Below are 24,895 nucleotides of genomic sequence, written 5' to 3'. Positions count from 1 at the left end.
GTGAACGTGAACGAGTGAGTGAATGAGACTGAATGAGCGAGTGATAGATGAGAGAGTGAGTGAGTGAATGAGGTTTGTCCTCAGGAAATGCCATAGGGGCAGGAGCTGTCCATCTTTAGCCCTGAGTGTGGGGGGAGCACCTCCCCCGCAGAATCACATAGATTAAAACTGGCTCTAAAATACTCTATTCTTTCCTGTAGGAAGTCTGATTATATCTCTCCACTAGACGACTTAGCCTTTGACATGTACCAGGACCCAGAAGTGGCACAGATCATCCGCCGGTTAGACGAACGGAAGCGCGAGGCCGTGCAGAAGGAGCGCTACGACTACGCCAAGAAGCTGAAACAAGCCATCGCTGACTTGCAGAAGGTACTGCCTCTGGGGAACAGAGCTCCTCTGTCACCCACGATAGGCTTTGTGTCTGATTACCCTGGCGCCTGCCCAGAGAAGGGGCCAGGCCTCCGAAGGCCACGGGGTTAGCGTGGATTCAGGGGTGTAAGCAGATGAGAGAGACCACGAGCACATAGTCCTGCAGAGCCCTCCTCAGGACCGCGTGCCATCTGAGGCAGCAGGAAGCTGAGATGCTTAAACGGCTGCGAGTTTGCAGGTGCCCCGAGCTTTGCAGGTGACCATGGCCAGTTCCCTCCATTCCCTGTGTCCTTCCCCTGTCTCCCGGACGTAAGGGTGGTCACCCACACCGTCCTTGAAGCATTAACTTTGAAACGGTCTCTGCGCTGGGCACAAGTCTGTGAAACGAGAGCTGATGCTGTATGCTCCAGGTGGGGGAGCGCCTGGGCAGGTACGAGGTGGAGAAGCGCTGTGCTGTGGAGAAGGAAGACTACGACCTGGCCAAGGAGAAGAAGCAGCAGATGGAGCGCTTCCGCAGCCGCGTGTACGAGCAGCTGCAGCTGCACGAACTGGTGGACGCTGAGCCGGTAGGCAGGGCCTGCAGCGGGGCCCAGGGTCAGGGGCTGGGAGCGCTGTTCTCGGGATCCACGTGGTAGGCGTCGGGCTCAGCCTTGACAGAGGACTGCAGCGGTGCACATGGGGCAGGTCAGCAGAGAAGCCTCCCCGCAGCTGGCTGTGTCTCCTGGTGGCAGCCCCGCCCGTGTGGTCCTGGGGAGCACAAGAAGAGGGGCCCCCGACAGCTTGGGCCAGTAGGGGAGGGTCCTGTGTCCAGACCCGTGTTCCAGGCCAGGAGACAGGCCCGGCGCCCAGGGGACAGCACGGGGAGTGCAGGCTCTGGCTGTCCCTGCTGGCCCCTGGCCCCACTCCACCCGCCCCGCTCTGTGGTCTCAGACTCATTCCTCAGCCTCTCTTGGCCTCAGTTTCCCCATTGTTTCCACGGCTGTGAGAACAAGGAACCTGAGAGGTGGTCGTTTGCCCAAAGCACTTTCCACCAGCCCAGCACTTGACCACAGCTGAGTCCACTGCACTGGTTAGAGTGACATGAAGTAGTCTGCTCTGCAGACACATAGGGACCAGCACCGGCCTTGTGGGTCCAGCCCAGGTGCCCCCTGCCCACCTGCAGCCTCCGTGCTGCAGCGCCCACTGTGTGGGCAGCCACCCTCTTCTGGTGCTGTCACTTGAGTGGTCCACACGGTAACTTCAGGCAGTTGGGGGCCATGACGTGGGCCTTGTTAGTGCAGCTTCCACCTTGTGTCTTCCCAAGCCAGTGCTCCCCTGGAGAACAAGGCGGGCTCTGTGTGGCGGGGACCCTGGGAGCTGAATGGCCCATTTTCCCCCAGATGAGAAGGCCTCTCGACCTGCCCCTGCAGCCCCTGGCCTGTCCCAGCAGCCCCCACCACCAGCCACCCATGCGCTCCCTGCCACAGCCAGAGGAGAGGGTGACAGAAAACCGGCGTGCGGACCCTTTCCTTCAGGAGAAGCCTTCATCACACCGCCTGGACGTGTCTCCTCAGCGTCTTACAGTGGACTGGCCACCTCCCGCTACTGAGCCCCCTCCCAAGACCCACGTAGGTAACTCAGGTTCCCGCCGTGGGCAGGCATGGAGGCCCTGTGTCCTGTGGGGGCTTTCCTAGGAAACGAGTGTATTGGGGAACAAAAGTGGCGGGGGGGGGGGCCTTTCCCGCCCTGCATCCAGGAATACCACCAGTGACTGAGACTCTGCCTCCTCTGAGCCTCTGCTACTCTCTTTGCAAAGACCTGATGTGTGGGAGAGGGTGTTTCTGGGAATGAGTGAGGTTCCCACCCTGACTGGACCTCAGCAGAGCCTCAGGACAAGTCATGTACGAGGCCGTCCCTGTTCGAGCTGCCTGTGTGGCAGATGGCAGAATGCCTGTTTCCAGTGGGTTACTGGCGTTTATAACTGGGAGTCTTAAGAGTCCACATGGGTTTCAGGGTTGGTTTGATTCCTATCTTGCGGGTCCATTTTCTTGGTTCCAGATGCCCTCTCAGTGGCCTGGACCTGTCCCGGGGGCCTCAGCTTCCGGTCTGTACATTATGCCATCGGGGAGGTGGGGGAGGGTGGGTGGCACCTGTCCCACTCTGAGCCCATCCCCAGGCCCCAGGTTTACCCTGGTTAGACCAGCCTCATCACCTGCCAACCTCATTGCTCATGTGGGTCACCAAGGACAGGCCCCAGGAGGCCTTCTGAGGGCTATAGGTTTGCAGGCTCTAAACAGAAGTGACAGAAGGACCCACGGCTTCTGCCACCTGTGTTAGTGCAGGGCTGCTGGACAATGGATGCGTTCAGAGGAGGCTTGATAATTAGAAGTAAACTAACAAACTGAGAAAATACCAGAGATCTTTCCAGAGGAAGAATATAATAACTTTTACTCTAGTGGTCTGCTGGCAGTTGAAATCTCTAGTGGTTAAGCAGTAATTGCAGCAGAATCTAGATAGCTTCTTGATTAAGTCTGTAACAAGCTTAGAAGGGAGTAGAAACTCCTGTCTGATTTTTTTCAGTTACACCCTATTCATTAATTATTCTAACCTGATGAAACTGATACTTCAGCAAAATACCATCGTTCAGACCGGACACGTCCCAAGCAGTCAGCCTGTGGGTGTAGGTGGGGATCAGCATGCGAGGAGGGACCCCACGCCGGGCCCTGCAGCTGCCCTGTCCTCCCACAGCCCGAGTCCCTGCCCTACGATGAACGGCCTCTCCCCGTGACCCGCAAGCAGCTTGGGGTGGCAGTCTCCGAGGCAGAAAGGAGGGACGCGCTTGGCGATGAGGCTTGCAGGGCAGACACCACAGGCGAGCCAGAACCCCTGACAGAGAAAGCCTTGCGGGAAGCCAGCTCTGCTGTGGACGTGCTGGGAGAGGCCCTGGTAAGGAAGGAGGCCGACGGCGGGCGGGGCGGGCGGCTCCGCAGGGCTCCCGGCCCTCTGCCGGTCCCACCTGTGTCCTCACCGTCCAGTGGGAAAGTCCTAATGATCAGTCATCACATGGGACAGCACGAGCATCAGCTAGGATTTCAGGTCTCCTGATGGCATCCCTTTGAGCCTGGCCTTTGTTTCTATATATTTTTCTGTTTTAATTATTTGCTCACACACTACACTGTGGAGGATCCTAGCTCCCCAGCCAGGGATTGAACCTGCATCCTCTGCACTGGCAGGTAGACTCTTAACCACTGGACCACCATGGACATCCCAGTCAGGGCCTTTCCTTGTGGTGCTCACAGGTCTGGGGCCCGGCCCCAGCTCCTGCGCAGAGCCCTGCTGGCTCCAGGGTCAAGGACAGCAGAGTACAGAAAATACCAATGCATCATTGGCCTAGAAAAGTTCTCCTGCTGGAGCTTTTAATGCTGTCCATGTTTTAATGGACACAGACTTAAAACTTTCCACGCTAGGAGCAGTCTTTCTCCAAACCCATGTACCCGGAGGGTGGAGGTCCTGTGTTTAGAAAAGCTGTGTCTTGTTGAAACAGACCAAAGCCAGGGGTGCTGGGGTGGGGACAGGACTGACCGCCCACCTGAAGGCTACCCCTGCCCTCCCAGGTGGCCGGAGCCTACTCCAGGACGTGGTCGCACCGGGAGGATGCGCTCCTCACCCTGCATAAGCAGCTGACAGACACGCCCCTGGGGACCCCAAAAGAGGACCTGAAGAGCACGCTGAGGGCTGCCATCTTCCTCGTCAGGAGAGCCATCCGCGACATCGTGACCCCAGTGAGTTCCGCCACCCCGCGGGGGCCCCCATGTCTGCCGAGAGCTGCCGGGCCGTCCCCTGGAGGTCAGGGTAGCCCGGGAAGCAGCCTGGTCCCCTCACTGTCATCACCAAGCACGAGGTCACTTGGGATGAAGACCTTGAGTAAGAAACCCAGTCGCTCTGTTCCCATGGGCCGTGCCCTCTGGCCTTGTGTACGCAGAGGCCTGTCCACCATACTGTTCACGCTATGTTCACATGTTTGATCTTCCTGACACCTGAGGAGCTTGGAGTTACCGGTGAATTTTCCTAACTCTGACAGGGCCATAAGAATGAACATCCCCAGTTACACCATTGTCTGCATTCACACAAGACCCTATGCAGTTCAGCAGAAATGTCATCCCCTCGGTCTCACGGGGAGGTGTCGGAGACCTCGTATCACACGGAGTTGAGCCCGTGCCCTCTGTGTGCAGGCAACTGTGCTCACAGTTGGCAGTTGGCAGTTGGCCGTTTTCTGTCCTTCAGACAGCGTGTAGTTTTCAGCATAATGTTCCTGTTGATTACTGAGAGTAAATTTCATATTTCCTTTCAGTGGAATTGAGTTAAGAGTGACTCATCCATGTTTATCACTTTTTTCTTAGGTCTTTCAGGCATCTTTGAAACTGTTGAAAATGATAATTACACAGTATATTCCTAAACACAAACTGGGCAGGCTTGAGACGGCTCACTGTGTGGAAAGGACGATTCCTGTCTTGCTCACGAGAACTGGAGACTCTTCTGCTCGCCTCCGTGTTATGGCTTCTAATTTTATTCAGGTACAGATTTCCCCGGGATGTGTGAAGTCGTCAATAATAAACACATAACCGGAGATACTTGACTTTCTTAGTATAATACCTTACAAGGTCCCGTCTGCTCAAGCCGACCATAGGTTATGCCGTGTGATTCACCATCATAACTTCCTTCTCCTCTGACCCAGCGAAATGCTGCCTTAAACATGGCTACAGTATACAGTTTTTCTTTGTTTCTCTTATTTAACATAGGCTTTTAATTTTTTTAATAAATAAAAATATATAGAGAGCCAGACCAGGATAGAAAAGTGGAGTTAAAAAAAATAATAATCATGTCACAGTCTTGATGAAGTGTTTTATTTCCACCAACATGCCTCCTCTGGCCTGGGCGCTGGGGGAGCCGAGGCAGAAGTGAGCCGCTGGGAGTCTGAGGCCCACGCTGAGCCAAGCAGCACAGGACTGTGCTTTCCTCTCTTGTCAGGAATCCATCTGGGCCAGGGGGCCTCAGGTTAAGGTGCAGCTATCTGTGAGCTCCTCCGAACGTGAACCCAGTGCCATGAGCAGGCCGGTTTTCTAGGGAAGGAAGCCAAATCTTCCATAATTCCTCCACCAGGAAGAACCACCGATCTTGTTTTATTTAACGAACTAAAACATTCAGGGAAAATGAGTGAGTGGTATTATTTGGGGGAACTCTTTCAAAGGATGCATTGAACATGCCCCTAATTATTTTAAAGCCACGTTCACCTCTGGGACGGCAGTGGTGCTGAGTGTCCTCCGCTTGCGGGCGTTCCCATCCTGCACCAGCCTCCGACGGCCTATGCCAGGTTGCCATGTGCGTCCCCACGTGCGCGGCATCTGTGTGTCCTAGGAAGGTCAATGTTCCTGCTGCTCTCGGGGGCTCCCCTCCCTCCTCCTCCTTCCCATTGGTGGGAAGGGAGACCAACCACTCGTGGGCCCAGAGCCAGAGCTAACAGTGCTGCCAGAATGAGAAGGTGTTTGGGTCTGTGGCCACATACCTGCTAAAAACAGACTTCTGTCTATTACAGCTCATGTTTCATCAACATTTTATCATTTCTTCAGTCTTTTCCTTTAATATTTTATCATTTTTTCTTTTTCTGCATTTGGCTAGTTAAGTGATGAATATCTTAATTATAGAAAGACTTGTGTGGAGACAACAGAGCGTGTGGAGGCACTTACCCTCTTTCATCTCAACCCATCAGGGATCAGTTCATCTGAGTATATGCCTGTTACACGCTTGGCTATAGTTTAAAAATACTGAAATGGAGGTTCTTACAGCAAGACTAATTTCTTTTAGCATTTTAGAAATTAGAAAATATTTTTCTTGAGGTTGTGAGATCCTGAGAAGAGAACTAAGGTTTTAATCACACTTTCTGTAAAGCTTTAATTCATCTCCAAGTGATCATGGTTCTTATTTCTGATGATTCAGGCTTTTATTCTTAATTGTTATCATATCTTAAATAGAAATAGGAGCTTACAGACGAATGACTTTACTGTCGTTTGTCACTGTCATTTTTTATTTCCCATTTTTTTCCTCAGTGTTTACTTTACGGCTGGCAATAAGTTACACCTCACATTTTCCGGTAAAACTTAGCAGATGCTGTTGGTCTCTCTAGGAGATAGCCTTGTTTAAGGAAGTGAAGTCTCTCCAGGTCATCCCATCTTACCTGGTCCAGCCACTGAAAGCCAACTCCTCAACTCACCTGGCCATGAGCCAGATGGCACTGCTGGCGCGACTGCTGCGGGACCTGGGCACGGAGGGCGCGGGCTTCACTGTGGACAGTGTGATGCGGGTGAGCGCCCTGGGGTGGCCGCCACAGCCAGGCCCGAGCTGGTGGCTGGAGCGTGTGGGTGTCTGGGGAGTGCTAGCTGCAAGTCAGTGGCGGGTGGGGTGGGGAGGCGTGATTTCAGAACGTCCCTGCTTCCTCTGACACATGTGGGCACTGGAGCCTGCTGCACTTCTGCTTCGCCTGGTGAACACAGAACAGGAGGGGGACCCCAGATTTAAGAGTGGGCAGGAATGCCGGGGTGACTCAGTGACAGACGCCCCCAGGGCGGGGGGACCTCATGGGAGGTGACAGATGGGAGGAAGCACAGATGAGTGGGCTGGGGAGGTGGGAGGTCACCATCCCAGGTAGGGGGTGGCAGGTTCCTTGCAGTCAGAACGTCTCAAGGTTCTTACAGGGATTGAGGATGACAAGGTCCAGGGTAAAACCTGGCTGGGCTGGTGGGGACAGGAAGTGAGGAAGAGAGACCAGTGCCTGAAAGGCCATTATGTGTGGGAACGTTGGTGTGTTGTGATAGGTTCACGTGACCCTAAAGCACTTAGGATGGATGGATCGGATCCTTCATCTACTTCAAGGTCACGTACAGATCCTGAAAAAGGAACATTGAATAAGTAATAAGTGTCAGAATGTTAAGCATAGTGAGCCATTTATGTATGTGTGTGCTCAGTCATGTCCCACTCTTTGCGACCCTGTGGACTGTAGCCCACCAGGCTCCTCTGTCCATGGGAACTCTCCAGGTAAGAATATAGGAGCGAGTTACCATTTCCTCCTCCAAAGGATCTTCCCAACCCAGAGATCAAACCTGCATCTCTTGTGTCTCCTGTGTTGGCAGACAGATCCTTTACTGAGCCACCTGGGAAGCCTATTTATGATACCAAACAAAAGCCTGTGTGTACCGCCACACACACACGCACATGGCACGTAGGCTGTGCAGCTAATGAGAATGTCTGGGCCTTGCGTGTCCTCCAGCTTCAGGGACTGATGCCTGTGAGGGAGAGGGGGCAGGTGGAAGCGGCAGGGAGCTGGGGAGACTTCCAAGGGGTCTTGTGCAGTGGTCCTAGCGTTCTGTTTCTTAGAAAGAGCTGAAACAGACACGCCTTGTAATACTTAGTTTATGGGAGGATATAACTCTAAAACTGCCATTTATTGTCTGAAGTAGGAGAGAGCAAAACAATAATTGTATACACAAGTTCCAGTATAAAATAAGTGAGGGAAACTCTGCATCTTAGTAGCTGGAATTCTGTGGGCAATGTCTTCTTTGTTTTTCAAGTGTTTATATTGCCCCTATGTTTGGGCTTTCTTGGTGGCTCAGATGGTAAAGAATCTGTCTGCAGTGTGGAACACCTGGGTCCGATCCCTGGGTTGGGAAGATCTGGTGGAGAAGGAAATGGCTACTCACGCCACTATTCTTGCCTGGAGAATCCCATGCACAGAGGAACCTGGTGGGCTACAGTCCACGGGGTCGCAAAGAGTTGGACATGACTGAGCGGCTTAACACTATGTTTCTTCTACGCCAGAAGAACTAAACATGGCTGTTTTACAACTGAGCCACACGAGCGCGTCCCGGCCCTCTTCTCAGTTTTCAGTGCAGGCCCTGGAGCACAGGGTGCGAGAGGTGCGTGAGGCGGCCGTGGGGTTGATCCTGGACCTGTACGCGCAGCACCGGGCCCTAGTCCTAGAGTACCTCCCGCCCGACGACAGCGCCACCCGCAGGAACGTCCTCTACAAAACGATCTTTGAGGGGTTTGCCAAAATAGATGGCAGACCCACAGATGCCGAGATGAGGGTGAGCTAACTTTCCCAAAGTTATGATTTGACCCCATGTTTAAGAAGTGATCTGGTGCCAGAGTAAACTGACGCATGTTTCAAGGAGCTGCATGGACACGGGGTACACTGGTCCTTGTTCCTCCGCTGTGTCTGTAAGCAGGGATGATGGTGGCCTCATATGAGGGCATCCTCAGGTTTATCCATAGTAGACATTTAGCACCACTTGTTCACCAACTAGGCTCAGTATAAAGTAAAGCATTTTATATTTAATAAAAAAAAAAACAGTAAACATTTATTAGATGAACCTGGTGGATCTTTCTCTTAATCCTAGTTATATATTTCGAATGTCTTAGTGAGAATTGTAATGTATGAGAGACATAATATATATGCTATAGCTTATCACTCAGTTTCGAAGGCTACCCTAAAAATCATTTCTAAGGGAAAATCTTTCCATACCAGGCACAGAAAAGAGCTGCTGCCGAAGAAGCGGAAAAACGAAAGAAAGAAGAAATCAAAGCTTTGCAAGGGCAGTTGGCGGCCCTAAAGGAGATGCAGGCTGAAGTCCAGGTTGGCAGGAGTCTCTGTCTCTCACCCTTGTGCTCTTGGTCAAAATCCTGTGAGCGGTTATTTCCTTAGATAAATGAACAGCGAGCTTGGTCTGCTTTTCGTGGGATTCTGTAACAGACATCTTTATCCTTTGTTGTTTCTTCAGTGAGTTCAGGGGGAAATAAAAGGAATCCCCTGCTGAATCATCTGCTCTTCATTCCTGTCCGGGATGAAACGCACTGCTGGCCTGGCTGTGTTTAGAGCAGACAGGACACTTGGGCCTGCAGGAACTTGTGGGCGGGCGGGGAGTGGACGGGCGAGGACAGGTCCCCCACCCAGAGGTCATCGCCTCCTCCAGAGGCTAAGGAGGAAAATAAGCTTGACTTGAAGGTCTACCTTCCTTGTGCAGGAAACAGAAGGTTTCAGGCAGACACCTCCATCAGGAAGCCCTAGTCCCCATGCACAGGGGATCAGACAGCATTTGGTCCCGTGGAACTGTGTCCCTTCCCAAAGGCCTGCCTCTGTGATTTACACGCGTGTTGTCATTTGCTCCCTTCGGCAGCACATATACACGCGTGTCTTCACTCTGGCTTTCGTGGTTACGTCCTTCAGGTGACAGTAAGAGGGCAAGGGCATGGGCATCTAAGCTGGCTACACAGCCAAGGAGTCCCCAGTTGTGTCCACAGCGGGTCTCCTGGGAAGTGCTCTGACCACTGCTTTGTAAAAAAGAATAATAAGTGGCTAAGAATGGTGAAAAGGAAAGGAAGCATGGCAGAATACGTGTCGACGTGCTTGTGACAGAGGGTGACAGTGACGCTAGCGCGTCAGAATCCATGAGAAGAGCAGAAACACAGCCGCCTGGCCGGAACAGGGAGGAGGCCCGTGCCCACGAGGGACCTTCCTGGACAGTCAGCGGCCCCTGAGGCCTCCTGGAGCAGGCCAGGCTGCTGCTGCTTCTTCCCAGCACAATATTGATACAGATGCGGAAACCGCGCAGAGAGCTAAGTGCTCACACGAGGTCAGGAGCTGGAGGTAGCTGAGCTCCGCCCCTTCCATCTTACCAATAGCGGGGGTCCAGCCACCGTGGCCCCTGTCACAGTGCCTTGGGGGCTTGCTGAGGTCACAGGCTGTGTCCCCGCAGTGTCTGTGGTCACGGCACGAGGATGCCCATCCCCCACCTCCCCCGGAGCACCCTCACTGGCTCCTCTGTGTGCTTCAGTGTTTGCTGAGCACTTGCAATGCACCCACCCTTCTTGGGCTCCAGAGGTGCCCCAGGACCACACTGCACGGGCCCCTATCCTTGTCCTGAGATGACTGCTAATGGCGTCTCACAGGAGAATGACAGTTTTTTTTTAGTTTTTATTATTGTAAAATATATATAAAATTTACCATTTTAACCATTTTTAAGGTTACAGTTTTGTGCCTTTAAGCACATTCACCTCATTGTGTAACTACCACCACCACCACCAGCCGTCTCCAAAACTTTTGAGAATGGCAGAATATTTTTAAATCACCTGATTGCTCATGAGTTTTAGGGAAAAGATGTAAATTACTAATCAGTTTTCTAATCTGTTCAAAGCATAGATTAAGGTAAAATTTATAACTAAAATTTCACTTTTGGCATAATTTGTTTCCCTGCAAAATGTACTAACCCATCATTACCTAGAACCCATCTATATAAGTTTACGTTCTCTAGATATGTGTGTAAATCATGTGAACCCCATTTGCAAGTTCAATGACAATCTATTAAGTCTGTCCCTAGCCCTAAAATAGTATTTTTATCTGGTTTTTGTGTTCAGAAATGAAGTTTGAAAGAAGTTCCTTACTGTCAGGTAAACTGTGATTTTCTACTATCACAATAGACAGTGTCTATACAGTGCACTTAAGGCTATAGGGGACTGGCTCGTCTCTGTTCTCCTGTGAAACTGCAAGCCCTCGTGAGACACCCTTCCCCTGGGCCAGGGCAGTAAGCAGTCCAGGCTGGCGGGTCTAGCAGCTCAGGTCGAGCAGACTGGCCAGTGCGAGAGGAAAGCCTGGGGCAGGAGGAGCTCCTGGAGGCTGATGCAGAAGCCAGCAGGGCTTTTGAGCGAAAGTGAATCCCTTACTAGGATATGATGGGTCCCTCTGGCCCATGTACTTGAGGTGGTGACAAGGGCAGGCATCCGGGTGTGTGAAAGCAGAGCCTGTAGGCTGGCTGATAGGCTGGGGCCAGGCCACAGGGAGCGGAAGGAGGCGTGACGTGTCCAGGTTTCCTGACTGTGCAGGGCTCCACGCCAGAGGCTGCAAGGGCACGGGCATGGGCGTAGCACAGGGCAGGGGGGTGGGAGCAGGAGTTTGGTCTGGTTAAGTCACATTCACGTGACATCAGAGACCCGAGTACGTTCTGAGCAGCAGAGAGGCCAGCTGACAGGATAGACATCCAGGTCATGAGCACAGAGGTGGGCGTCCAGCCTGGAACTGGACAGGGGCACCTTCAGGATCTGAACAGACAGACGGAGGGTGGAGTGAGTCCCAGAGGAGTAGGGGGCACCTTGGGAGCCCAAGTAAGAAGAGCCTAGAGGAGCGGGGTGGGGAGCCACGTGCCTCCAGGAGCCCACGGAATGTCCCACAGGGGACACCAGTGGTGAGCAGGTGACCCAGAGGAGAGTTACGTGGCCTTGACAAAGACTGGTTTCCATGGAGACAGGGCAGGAGCCTCGAGGGAGGGGCCATGGAGGAGCAGGACGAAGGAGATGGTGTAAGGTCAAGTGTGAGTGACACTTTCAGAAGAGTGTGTTGTTTGCGGATGGAAATTCTGCCTCAGACCCTGAGGTCACACTTTGAGGATCACACTGAATCCTGGATAGACTCTCATAGGCACTGCAGCCACCTGACCTGAGCCTTCTGTGTTTGTGTTTTAGGAAAAAGAGAGTGAAGCTACGAAGGCCAAAAACCAGGGTACGTAGAATGCACATCGTGAAAACCCTGCATGGAAACCACCTCTGTGTATTCAGCAAACGTCTTCGTCTCAGACGCTGCAGAACCAAGTGTAAAACATTGCCAGTTACTAACTTGTACTTTTAAACTGAATTTCATATCCAGCTGGTTACTAAAACCGTGAAAGTAGTTTTCTACAAAAAATTACTTAAATCGTTTTCTAATTTCTTTAGACACTCAAGAAAGGAAAGCAGACCCACCAAACGCTCCAGAAATTCCAGATAACCACTATTTAGACAAGTGAGTAGAGCCACCTCTAACCCACTGTGGAGTGGTTAGAGGGACCAACCACATGAAAACACTGTGAGACAGATAATACTCTCCCTGGCTCATTAGGGTTCCATGAACTGACCAGCTCTTTTCAGTGACTTCAGAAGCTTGGGAAGGGCCCTCCAAAGCAGGCAGCATCAGCTCTGAGTCAGGATAACCTTCCCTCTCTTCCCTGACAGAAGTAAGCAGCCTATTTGTCAAAAGCCCTATTACATACTCAAAAAAAATTTTTGATGTTTTATGGAAGTACTATTGATTTACGATATATGAATTTCTGTTGTACAGCACAGTGACTCAGTTATGCATGTATATACATTCTTTTTCAAATTCTGTTCTATTATGGTTTATCACAGGGTATTGAATATAGTCAGGATCAATTTTACAGTAGCAAAATGCTTTCTCCTGTGCAGTGGCCAAAACAAATCTACAAGGAATTTAAGGAAAAGGTCCTGGTCTACTCAGGACTTCCCTGGTGGTGCAGTGGTGAAGAACTTGCCTGCCATGGAGGAGATGCAGGTTCAACCCTGGGGTCAGGAAGATCCCCTGGAACAGGAAATGGCAAGCCACTCCAGTATTCTTGCCTGGAGAATCCCGTGGACAGGAGCCTGGCAGGCTACAGTCCATGGGGTCGCAGAGTCAAACACTACTGAGCGTGCGCACACACACAGTCTACTTTTGTGACTTAAAATATCCTTTCTACTTGATGACATTGACAGAATTCAAAGGGATCCTAAGCTAGTTTATCTCAGACACCCACATGGTGAAGACTTTTTTTACATCTGTAATAGGGAGCCATCCAGCCCTCCCTGAGGACTCTCTGGTGAGGTGTGGCCCTGCCTCCAGGTCCAGCTGCGGCCCACTCGGGACCATGACCGTGGCTACTGGCTGCGGTCTGGAGATCACGAAGCTCCTGCGAGCCGGCAGAATGGGGACGGCCAACGTAAACCTGGGCCTCACTTCTGACCATTCTGTCTTGTTTCAGTTTATGTATTTTTTGCGGGGAGAGGAACGAGTCCTTCACCGAGGAAGGCCTGGACCTCCATTACTGGAAGCACTGCCTCATGCTGACGAGATGCGAGCACTGCAGACAGGTCAGGCTCAGGGGCCTTAGTGTTTCAGAGGAAAGCTGTGGGGAAAATCACTGAATGTAAATCACCCTGTTTAGTTGGGATTGATTTTTCTTTTTAAAGTGTAACACATGTATAAGTGTATACAAGTTACAGGTATTACAGCTCCTGAATTAGCACACAGTAGACACCTCAGTTGGAGAAGGAAATGGCAACCCACTCTGTATTCTTGCCTGGAGAATCCCAAGGACGGGGGAGCCTGGTGGGCTGCCATGTCTATGAAGTCACACAGGGTCGGACACGACTGAAGCGACTTAGCAGCAGCAGCAGACACCTCAGTGTAATCACCACCAGGACACATACCCCACGGACCCCACCCTCCTCTCCTCAGTGTCCTCATTCCTGCTTCTTACTTGTTGAGTTTTATAGAAGTGGACTCCTATGCTGGGTTTGGGGTTTGTTTATGGCATTCCACTGTCTGAATGTACAATTTACCTGTCCTTTCTCCTGCATGTGGTGGGGTTGAGACTGAGGAAGAGCGTTGCTGCAGCCACTCTTGTGTGCATCTTCTGTGCGTGTGGATGCACCTTTCTGGGTGCACACCTCGTGGGGTTACGGAGTGGGTCCACGTCCAGTGAGCCCTCCTGCAGAGCCATGCCACCCGCCGCGTGCCCCGTCTCACTTTCCTGATGACACTGAGGGGGAGCCGCATCCCCTGTTGGCCTACTGCTGCCCTCTTTGCAAAGCACTTCCAGTGTCGCGCTGGGCTTTTGAATTGGCTGGCTCATCATCACTGATGTGTAGGCATCCCCGACACACTTGAATGGGCTGTGCCCGCTGTGTCCAGCGTTTTTACTGATGTGCGGGACTTTTTGTTTTAATGTTGTCCTCCCTGTTGGTCCCTTTCAGGGCTAATGCTTTTCACATCCTGTTCATGCAGGCTTCCCCCACCCCCGATGTTCATCTCCTGTGATGGAGCCAACCCTGCTCAGACAGAGGAGGAAAAGCAGGAGAGAACCCCTCCCCTGTCTGTCCTCAGGGCTCTCCAGCCTACAGAGGGGAGCACAGAGGACAGATCCCACTCTGAGAGCTCCTCTCTCCTGGGCAGTATGCCAGTCTGTGGGGTGAAGCTCTCGGGTGCATACCAGCTGCTCCTGGCAAAGGTGTCCCAGTGGTGTGAGGGACTCTTCCTGTGTTTCCAGCGTATTCTTAGAAATGGCTGGGAGCCAGGATGAAACCCCAGGCCTCACGTAGAGCCTCTGAGCTCTTCAGGTTCAAGTTAGGGTTAGGGTTGTGGGGTGAACCCTCACGTTCCCTCCCCGCCAGCCATGGCCTCTAGATGCTCCTGGCGTCACATGACAAGCACAGGGGCAGCGAGGGGGTCTTCAGCAAAGTATCCTAAATGACCATGGATGTGACAGGCAGGCGTCTGCCCCAGGAAGCAGCGCTCATGCAAATGCTGGGACAGCACCACCCTGCGCTCAGCCACGTGCTGTGTCCTCTCTGTCTGCAGGTGGTGGAGATTTCCAGCCTGACGGAGCACCTGCTGACCGAGTGTGACCAGAAGGACGGCTTTGGGAGGTGTTACCGCTGCAGCGAGGCTATTTCAAAGGAGGAGCTGCCCAGACACGTCAAAACCAGAGACTGTAACCGTGAGTGCCCGCGGACCTCGAGACCCCAAATTGTGTCATCCCCGGGGGCCCAGCTGTGGGGCTGGGGGTCAGGTCCCGTGTCTGCCAGTGCTGCTGGTGCCCCAGCCACAACCTGTAGGAGTGACCAGAAATCCTTGTCTCATTCAAACCATTCAGCTGCCAAGTCAGAGAAGCTGGCAAACCGGTGTCCTCTGTGCCATGAGAACTTCAGCCCCGGAGAAGAGGTGAGGGGTGACTGGGAGGGGGCTGACGTGGGGTGGGGACTGGTGTGGGGGAGGGGGCTGATGTGGGATTAGGACTGGGGGAGGGGCTGAAGTGGGGATGGCGACCAGGCACCTCGAGGGTCAGTATCGAGGCTGCTATAGTGCTGGGCCAGCACAGAGACAGGGTGTCAGGAAGAGGTGGTTCTGGAGCTCTGTCTCCAGGTTTCTATAACGCGCCCCCAACCCCAGAACATCTGTGAGCTCTCAGGGAGGTGGCTCTGCCCTCCCGGCCATGGGTCTGGCTGTGTGTGCAAGGTACGTGAAGGCTTAGTTCCTTCCCTTTCCATTGTCAGCTAGTTTTCAGAATAACTAGCTGTGTGCCCAGCATCTTCTGGCGGTAGCTTATTTGTTTGTCTGGATCTTAGCATCATTGTGAACCCACAGCTTTAGGCTATGTGATACGTTCAGCTGTGGGCATCACAGTGCTTAGTGGTGTGTGGATGAGCCAGCCTCTGGCCAGTGGGGCCTCTGCAAATGGGCGCCTGGCAGTGTGAGCAGGCCCTGGGGACGCAGAACCTCCTGGCTCCGACCGAGCCTTCCCTTCCTGGTTCCCTTCACTGGAAATGACATTCCGTGACCCCCTCAGGCGCTCTCTGCTTGTGGACCAGTACCGTTCTGGGCCTCTCTGCAGACAGAGCCAGGAAAACATGGAGATAAATCCATGTAAAGTTCACACTGACATTGCTGATTCAGAATCTGAGCTGCAGGGGTTGCTTTAACCCCATGGGTCTCAGGACAGAGTCTCCATCCTCCCGAGAATCAGTTCCCAGAGCCCCCAGAGATGCCCATCAGACCATCACACGGTGGGCTCTTCTTGGCCCCAGGGTCCCCGGGCATTACGGGCAGGGCAATGCTGCTGGCCATCCCAGCTCCTCTTGTCTCTCTCGTCCCCCTGGAGACGTGGGCTCCGGCGTCTGCTTCAGGGCGCTGGGGTCGCTACACTTGCTCTACTGCCAGCTGGTAACAGTTCAGCCTCATTGTTTCAGTTTATGTTCGGGTCCTGGCAGTTTTCAAAATCAAGTTCTGCAATTATGTAAGGTATTTAGATGGCTCTGAAGTCTGTAAAATGAGGCCAATTCAGAGAAGACCAGGCAGAATCTGCCGGCCTGCCCCTGCTCCCTATTCCTCCTCTTACAGGACAAGGGTTTTTTAATGGCTTAATTTTTTCCTTAAATGTAGGCAGCTCTCAAATGTGTACACTTTTCTCTGTCCCTGTTCAGTTTTAGAGGTTAGGTGCCTCTGCGCGTAGTTGTCATCACCTTGCACTGTCACTGTCATATGTGACCAGCCCCCTCCTTGTGGAGACCAGCTGACCCCCTGCTCTGAGCAGTGCTGGCGTCTGCAGTGGCCTCTGCCCCTCCTGCCCCCGCCCCAGCTCCGGCCTGGAGGGGACAGCACCTGCCTCAGGCCACGTGGTGCCTCAGGCCACGTGGTGAGGCAGCAGCAGGCTATGCTCCTTTTCCCTCTGTTTCCTGTGTATTTTCTTAACCAGTCTCCACCCACCAAGAAGCTTGAACACTCATTATTCTGTCACAGTTTCTGTGGGTCAGAAGTCCAGGCGTGGCCTGGCTGGGTCCTCTGCTCAAGGTCTCAAAGCGCTGCACTTCCAGTGTCGGCCAGGCCACGCTGTCATCTGTGGGCCCGACTAGGGGAGGAGACGCTTCCCGGCCTGTTGCAGGCAATGGCAGCACCCTTTTCTTAGCGGTTGTAGGACTGCGGTCCCTGCTTCCTTGCTGGCAGGGCCTCCCTTGGCCCCTGCCCCCTGCATCATCACACACGTGTGACAGTGGCCTCAGCACGTGGTGCTCAGTCAGCTGTGCAAGAGTCAGGAGGCACGTGACGTGTGGGCTGATGTCTCATAGGCTTACAAGCCACAGGTGCTCTGGGATCACTGTCCTCGGGGCTCAAGGCAGGACACACACAAAGCTCGGGAACCCCCTGAGAGCCATGCGTAGTAACTGCCTCTGGCTTGGTCATCTTGGTGGCCCCTCTGGTGGCCTGGTTGCCACACTGCATGCCTCTCATTTCAGGCGTGGAAGGCTCACCTCATGGGCCCCGCCGGCTGCACCATGAACCTGCGCCGGACGCACGTGCTGCACAAGACGCCCATGCTCCCACCAGGTAAGTGTCTGCACGGTCTTGGCCCCATCCCTGGGTCCCTGGCAGGCAGGGTCATCATGTTGCAGCACCAGCTCTGGCTGAAGGCCCTCCGTGTGACCCTGCTTCCCCGAGGCTCCGTGGTGGTGCTCAGGGAGTTGACAATCCAAACCAAACCGCGGTATTCACAGGCACACTCAAGTCTTGGTGTCCCTCCAGACCACCCACACCAGTGTCCAGAAACAGGAACTGCAGTAGCAGGCCACAGATGGCGCCACAACCTGATTCCAAATCAGTTTTGGCTACTTTATGTCAGATTTAGAATGCTCTACAGAAAAGTTAGTATTTTTCATTAGAAGGTTATTCTTGACCTGAGAGAGTATTGGATACCGGACTTTTATTTTGGGGGCACGTGAACAATGAGAACATGAGGAACCATCTCCGTCAGTGCCAGGCGGGGTGGCTGTACGGCTGATGCGATGCTGTGTCTCCCCCGCCCCACACCGTGAGTGAGGACTGTGGACGCTGGGGGAGCCGCCTCAGCCTCTCAGCCAGGAAGCGGGGCCCTGGCCACGTGGCTTCTGGTTTTTCACTTGGGAGCCGAGTTTTTGAAGTTGAAAATGAGGTGTATGGCTTGATTCTTCCTTCCGAGCATGCGTCAGGCTTCTCCTCTGGCTCTTTTTTCTTCCTCTTCTGCCGTCACACATGCGTCCTCGTGGGTGGCCCGGCCGCCTGTGGGCTGGGTGACCACCGTGTGCGGTGCCGACCCCCTGGTAGGTGCATCCAGGCCCCTCGTACTCGGCCCCTCCTCCCAGTGCCCAGTGACACCTGCCACTCACACCGTCACTGGGCTCTGCATGCTGGCTCACATGTGTCCCCCGTGCTGTATCTGCATGTCCACTGCAGGTAAAGGCCCAGCCGCCACCAGGGCAGGGACCTCAGGATCCAAGGTGGGAAGCAAGATCCCCACCCCGAAGGGGGGCCTGAGTAAAAGCTCCAGCAGGACGTACACGAAGCGGTGACACGACGCAGCGCCGCCTCCCCGCCTCCAGAAGGGCCACGCCCCTCCCATGACATGGCCATGTCTCCTCAGAGCATCCCTGGGCGTGCTGACCCCCGCTCCGCCCCTGCTGCCCCGGGCTCCTGGCTGTGCCCGTCCCAAGTGCGGCCCTGTCTCCCCGTGGCTCCACGGTTGGGTCTCTGCCCTCCCGGCCCAGGGTCACAGAAAGAGATGGTTCTGCCGAAAGAGCGGCACCGGGCAGGCTCGTGCAGGGCGACCTCTCCACATTCGCTGGGAGTGATTTCCATGAAGTCCTCACTTCCTCCAAACCTCTTGCACATGGGTCTCTCTCAGCATGGGGGACAAGGTGGGCTGGTGCCTGCCAGTCACCCTGAGCCCCTCCTCCCCGGCTATGACTCCTCCCCTCAAGGTCGGGGCGCCATCAGCCTGCAGAGCCTGCACGTCCGCAGCAGCATCAAGTAAGGTCAAGGTGGAGAAGGAAGGTCGCTGCCCAGCCCCCTCAGTTCTCACCTGCCAGTGCTCTGAGCGCAGCCCACCTGACACCGCCACCCCATGCAGGCCCCCATCCCCAGGGGATCAGAGGGTAATGCTGATGGCTGCACAGCAGGCCCTGCCTCAGGTGGCTTCAAGTTCTTTACATGCATGGACCCCTAAAAATATATGAGACGTTCCCTGATGCTCCTGCACTCACCTGAGCAGGTGTGCCAGTCAAGGCCCTTCCTTAAGCACCTGGGGCAGATGGAGCGACCCCCACCCCATGTTAACTTTCAGAGGAGCCTCCGAGCCTCTGCCCAGCCCATCACCCTGACCCACTGGGATCTGTGGAAACTGGAACTGTATGTTCTTTTCTCCAACGCATTATACCATACTTTAATAAAAGCCAAGTAAAATGATGAAACCAAACAAACCTCTCCTCACCAGCCCCCAACCAACCCAACCCCCTCAGCCTGTGGAAGTGGCTTGCTCTGCTTCAGAGCCAGGTAGCTGTATGGAAAGCCAGCGTTTGTCCAAAGCATGCTTGGAAAAACCGTCTTCATGTCCAGGCCTATGGTCCCCAGGTGCCCAGCCCACTAGAGACCCAAAGATGGTACCCTACCCTCCCTGCCCAGCCGTGTGCCCAGGGGTACGCCTTCCTCCTGAGTGTGTGACAGGCAGGCTTCTAGGATGCCCACGAGAAACCTACAAACTGATGGAATTTGTACTGCACAGTTAATGTGAGAAATTTTAATTCCAAACCATGTAAAATAACAAAATATATAATAATAAAAAAAACTAATAGCTATTTGAGCAAGGTACTCCCTGGGTAAGTTAGTGACAGTGAACCTATACAAGTCAGTCTCTGGTGAACTGATACTGTCTCATGTGGCTGACTGACAAAGAGAATTACCTTCAAAAATATACTCTATTAAAAAATGTAAAAGTATGGGGGGAGAAATAACATAAAACTTTACTAGATAGAGTATGGATGCCAAGGTAATTATAAAATGATTTTTCCTGCTTCAAAAAAGTGTGGCCATGACCTTCTAACCCATTGCTAAGGTACACATAAAACACTCCGTTAAACAGAACGAGAAAAGTTAACCAAGAAATTATCCTTTTCTTGCCAATCAAAACTTGTAAGAAACATACATATAATGTTTTCTATATATTGTAATGAAAATGTTTATAAAAATACTTAATTTTTAGTGATTGACAAAATTAATTGCATTTAAAACAGGTCGATCTTGCTGATTACAGAAGAATCATGTGTTTATGTTCAAATGATTCCTGGCAGTGATCAGTGGCCATTTAAAAGGTTTACAGAGTTATATGCTATTAAGGAACCAAGAATAAAGGATAAAAAAGTAAAAAGGAACTGTAAGCTGTCTTGGCCATTCATAAATATCTAAACTTGGAACAGTAATTAATAACTGAAACTTCATTCATGAATATGTTTTGGCTATTTAACAATATTTATTTTATTATTTTCATATTTCAGAGTATTCTAATTTAAAAGAATTATCTATAAATTTGGCATTAGAATACAAATGTAAATACTTTTAATGAAAATTTGCAACTTTTTAATGTTTTGACATAGTTTTCTATTTGTCTTTATTTCGGGTACCAAAATTATAAAACATCTAAGTAATATATTTTTGTTGTTGTTTCAGGGCTTAGGGGTTCATTCACCCTGAGCATGTGAATATAATAAAAAGATTACTAAACGTTCTGTCCCTTTTAAGACTATACTTGAAAAGCTTATGGTTAAGTTACATCTTCTGTAAACATGCAGGCGTGATGCAGCCCCGAGACGCCACTGAGTCGCCCAGGTTCGCTGGGCAAGGGGCGGGGGGCGCTAAGCTGCCAGGAGGGGGTCTAGTTCCTAAAATAAGTTATTTGTGGGTTTACTGCTGAAGAAGCTAAAAGATTTTAAGCTGCACATAAATTAGAAATAGTGACCAATTTTATCCTACAGGATAAAGAGAACATTTTATAAACACCCCAGTTGTGCTCCCATCAGAGGTTCATACCTCTTTATCACTTCCTGTATTTTTTTATTCCTTTTGAAAGAGGGGATTTTTACCAGCCAACAAGGCTATTTTGCTTTTCAAGTAAGTAAAACAGTATTTTCTCTGCTGTAGACTGGTTTTAAGCTTTTACTAGTTTTGATTTTATGACTGTTTCCATTTTGAAGTTAGTTTTTTCCATATATGTATATACATATGTATGTATACATTTCCATAAATATATATACATATATATATTTATATTTCCATAAATATATATATATATGTATATGTATACACACACACACACATATAAGGCTTCCCCTTATATGTGGAAGGGGAAGCCTTCCACATGTGGCCCAGCAGGTAAAGAATCCGCCTGCAATGCAGGAGACTTGGGTTAAATTCCTGGGTCAAGAATATCCCCTGGAGGAGGGCATGGCAACCCACTCCAGTATTCTTGCCTGGAGAATCCCCATGGACAGAGGAACCTGGCGGGCTATACTCCATAGGGTAACAAAGAGTTGGACACGAGTGCACATACACACAAACTTGAAATTTAGGGGCATTACACTTTTAAACAGCAAAAATCAGTTCTTACCTGCGTAGGCAGGGTGTGTGAGCGAGCCTGTGCACAGGAGGGAGGGGGAGCTGGTGTGAACTCTGGCAGAGTGGCACCTGCTCTCAGTTAGGTGTCCATCTGTGCCATTTCTCATCTGCTCTTAAAAACTAGATCAGCACTGAAAACAAGAGCCTGCAGAGCAACGTGCGCCGAGTCCTGGGAGCCCTGGGGCCTGCAGCCATCCCTCCCCCACTGCTGCCACCACTGGGGGCAGGGAAGCCCTGGGTGGGGGTTGCAGCTCCTGGGTCTGGGGTCAGGGCTTAAGGCAGCGACCTCCTGAGCTGCTGCATTGGGAGCAATTCTATGCAGGTCCTGCGCCCCCGCGTGAGTGTTCTGGAACCCTCTGAGGACCTGCGGGGCAGCTGTTCTCACCTCCACTGTAGGCAGGGAGACCGGCTCAGTGCCCAAACCCTCACCCAGACGTCAACGCTATGCCCTGCACCTCTCTGCACCCTGGAACAGGGGTGCGGGCACAGGTTCCAGGTAGTGGAGTCCAGACTTGCTTGTCTCTGCCTCAGTCCCTGCCTGGAATGGAGCTGAGAGGAAGGTGCTAACAAGGCCCCCACCTACCCCTATGCACACAGCAGATCCGCCCAGGCAGCCTCCACTCCTTCAGCTCAGGTGGGGAAGGTGCTGAGCCCATGGTGGGGATGGGGGAGACTGAAGGCGTGGGTCCATCCACCTGCCCAAATGGCCTTGAAATTGCTCCAGGCTTCCTTCTGGCCCAAGGCACCTGGGGATGCCTCCCAGTGGGGCAGGAGCAAGCCCCCCCCCCCCCAGCTTTAGGATGAAGGACACCACAGCCCCTACCCCACCCCCACCCAAGTCTGAGCGCTCAAGTGCAGGGGCAGTGTGCAGGCCCCTCCCCATCAAGAGGTATCCCACAGGGCAAGTGGTGAGCGGAGTCAGATTCTGAAAGGGGTGGTCTTGTGAGCAGGCAGCCTGGGTCTGGCTCATCCCCATGGCCCCCTTTCACGACCCTTATCCTGAAGGTTGAGGGCTCCCCAGGACTGGCCCACGGCCACCTCTGCACCAGTCATCTGGCCATGCCTTCACTATTAGTGCCTCCTGGTGTCCGGGGACCAGTCCTGGAAATGGAGGGGAGCAGCATCCCGTCTGATGCTGTGGGGTGACCGCTGGCACCACTGCGAGGGTTCTGGATCGAGAGCTTCCTTCCCCCAGGGGTAAGGAGACAACACTTGGGAGTGCTGTTCACCAAATTCGGGGATCCTAAAGCTGGGCCAGAGGCAGGAGGGCAAGTGAGGCTGGCGCCTAGGGCCTCCAGCCCCCAGCGTCAACCAGGGCAGGGACATGGGCAGGAACCAGGGTATGGACAGTGATGGAACCAGGACTCAGGTAGGGAAGGGGATGGAGAGGGGTCTGGCTGGACTGGCTGCCCCCATAGGCCGACCCAGCAGCTGGGCCAGGCTGGGGAAGGAGCAGCCATAGCGCTGGGGTCTGCTCGCACCATCCCCAGGATCCACCTCAGCTGTCTTCATGGACTCACCACAGAGGCGGGGATCCCTTCATGATGGAATCCCGAGTCTGACACGTTTAATCTGTGCACATGGAACCGTCCTTCCGTGATCTGTCACTCATGCCGCCATGTGCAGCTCAGCGCGTGTTCTCCACATGGCCATCTGCTTTCAGCTTGTCTCACGAGGGACTATCCTCCCTCCTGGTGATGGTGGTTGGTGGTGTCCAGTGTCAGCTCCCATACAACTGTTACTACCCGCATTGCCTATCAAGATGGCATGTGTTAGCACAAGCTGTCACACAGCCACCCAGAAACCTACTCTAGGAAACTAAGCAGGCAAGAGGACATGCAAGTCCCAGGAACTGAAAGCCACGGATACTAAGTATGTATGTACAATCTTCCAAGAAATCACTGAGCAGACTGAAAGCTCTTCTGGGTGTGGCTGCAGCAGCACGTGGAGGGAAGTGCAAGGGTGGATGAGATCTTAGGGGCCTACCCTCACCTCTCCTGACCTTGGGACAGTCACTGCCTGTCCTTCACAGATGGAACTGGTCACAGCAGTGACCAAGACAAAAACGTGTCTTTCCTGTGTGGGGTCACAAGGTGACAAGGGTGAAATCAGCGCAGCACAAAGGCTCTGCTAGAAATAAACATGGTATATTCACAAGACTTCCCAGGTGGCACCATGGTAAAGAACGTGCCTGCCAGTGAAGGAGATGCCAATCCGTGTCCTAAAGATCCCCTGGAGGAGGAAATGACAACCCACTCCAGTATTCTAGCCTGGAAAATCCCCATGGACAGAGGAGGCTGGCGGGCTACAGTCCATCGGGTTCAGAGTCAGATACGACTGAGCATACACACACTCATTCAAACGTACTGAAACATCAGACAATGCACAAGTGTTACCCACATACAGATGACTCCCGCAGACCTAGGCCTGGCCCTGCACCATATACAGGAAGCGCAAAAAAAGCAGCAAAACTACAGTGTCAGGGTACAAGGGGGTTTTGTAGGGACTGGTGATCACTGTTTTCTTGAGCTTCATGATGGCTTCACAGATGTGTTCGGTCTGGACTAAATCCACTTACACTTTGTGCACACTTTTCTGGAAGTCCATCACCCTTCAATACAATGTTCAGAAATTTCAAAACAAAATGAAACTGGCAATTCTGCTGGGGTGAGGGGTTAACAAAAACAGGAGCAGAGAATAGTACAGTCGACCTCAGCACTATTCCTCTCACCCCCTCCTCCAAACACTTCCGCTGGCGCGTCCTAACACAGGGAAACTGTCTGCTCCCAAGCAGCCTCACAAACTTGCCTGCCCAACAGAAATGCCTGTGGAGCGTGTAAATCCCCACACCCGAGCTGCAGCCCAGACTGCTAGGCCAGCATCTCTGGACAAGGGGCTGGGGCATCGTTCATTTGTAATTTCCTGGTGACTCCAATACACAAACCACTAACCTATAAACAAAAAAAGTGCACAAGGTGCTTGTTAAAAACAGCAAAGAAGACTTATTTGACGATTGCGACAAGGCAAAGTCATCTCAACTCGGATTACAGGACAGCTGAGGCTTTATAGGGTTTCCTGGGTGGCGCAGTGGTAAAGAACGCGCCTGCCAATGCAGGAGAAGTTGGAGACGCGGGTTTGATCCTCGGGTCGGGAAGATTCCCTGGAGGAGGAAATGGCAACCCATTGCACTGTTCTTGCCTGGAGAATCCCATGGACAGAGGAGCCTGACTGGCTACAGTCCATGGGGTTGCAGAGTCAGACACGACTGAGTAGGCACGCACGGAGGTGATTATGGCCACAGGGCAGGGAAAGAGAGCCAACAGATGGGAAACAACCGAGATGAACTTGGTTGAGCTTGAAGGGTGGCGGACTATGCCACCCGGAAACGTGTACCTCGGTACGTTGGCTATTCTGAGCTGTGTGCCCCTGAAAATCAGTCAA

General features: G+C 52.5%; 1 protein-coding gene across 4 annotated transcripts in view; it reads left to right on the top strand.

The window, feature by feature from the left end:
- The window catches only part of CEP104 (centrosomal protein 104), a 42,685-nt gene extending 22,117 nt beyond the window's left edge, over positions 1-20,568 (top strand). For 3 of the 4 annotated variants that reach the window (XM_043484792.1, XM_043484793.1, XM_043484795.1), the window contains exons 7-22: positions 201-369; positions 780-935; positions 1,749-1,976; positions 3,097-3,294; positions 3,963-4,130; positions 4,749-4,922; positions 6,530-6,706; positions 8,280-8,486; positions 8,927-9,034; positions 11,914-11,950; positions 12,163-12,229; positions 13,242-13,350; positions 14,840-14,978; positions 15,135-15,202; positions 17,272-17,362; positions 18,245-20,568. In XM_043484792.1, the coding sequence (XP_043340727.1) occupies positions 201-369; positions 780-935; positions 1,749-1,976; positions 3,097-3,294; positions 3,963-4,130; positions 4,749-4,922; positions 6,530-6,706; positions 8,280-8,486; positions 8,927-9,034; positions 11,914-11,950; positions 12,163-12,229; positions 13,242-13,350; positions 14,840-14,978; positions 15,135-15,202; positions 17,272-17,362; positions 18,245-18,360 (2,212 nt within the window). In that variant the 3' untranslated portion in view covers positions 18,361-20,568. The remainder of the gene's footprint in view (positions 1-200; positions 370-779; positions 936-1,748; positions 1,977-3,096; positions 3,295-3,962; positions 4,131-4,748; positions 4,923-6,529; positions 6,707-8,279; positions 8,487-8,926; positions 9,035-11,913; positions 11,951-12,162; positions 12,230-13,241; positions 13,351-14,839; positions 14,979-15,134; positions 15,203-17,271; positions 17,363-18,244) is intronic. The other variant, XM_043484794.1, reaches the window with a different exon arrangement.
- The last annotated feature ends 4,327 nt before the right edge of the window (positions 20,569-24,895 follow it).

Source organism: Cervus canadensis, chromosome 13 (assembly GCF_019320065.1).
Source record: "Cervus canadensis isolate Bull #8, Minnesota chromosome 13, ASM1932006v1, whole genome shotgun sequence".
Taxonomy (NCBI): Eukaryota; Metazoa; Chordata; class Mammalia; order Artiodactyla; family Cervidae; genus Cervus; species Cervus canadensis.
Note: the sequence above shows the minus strand (reverse complement) of the source record. Positions and strands in the feature narration are given on the sequence as shown.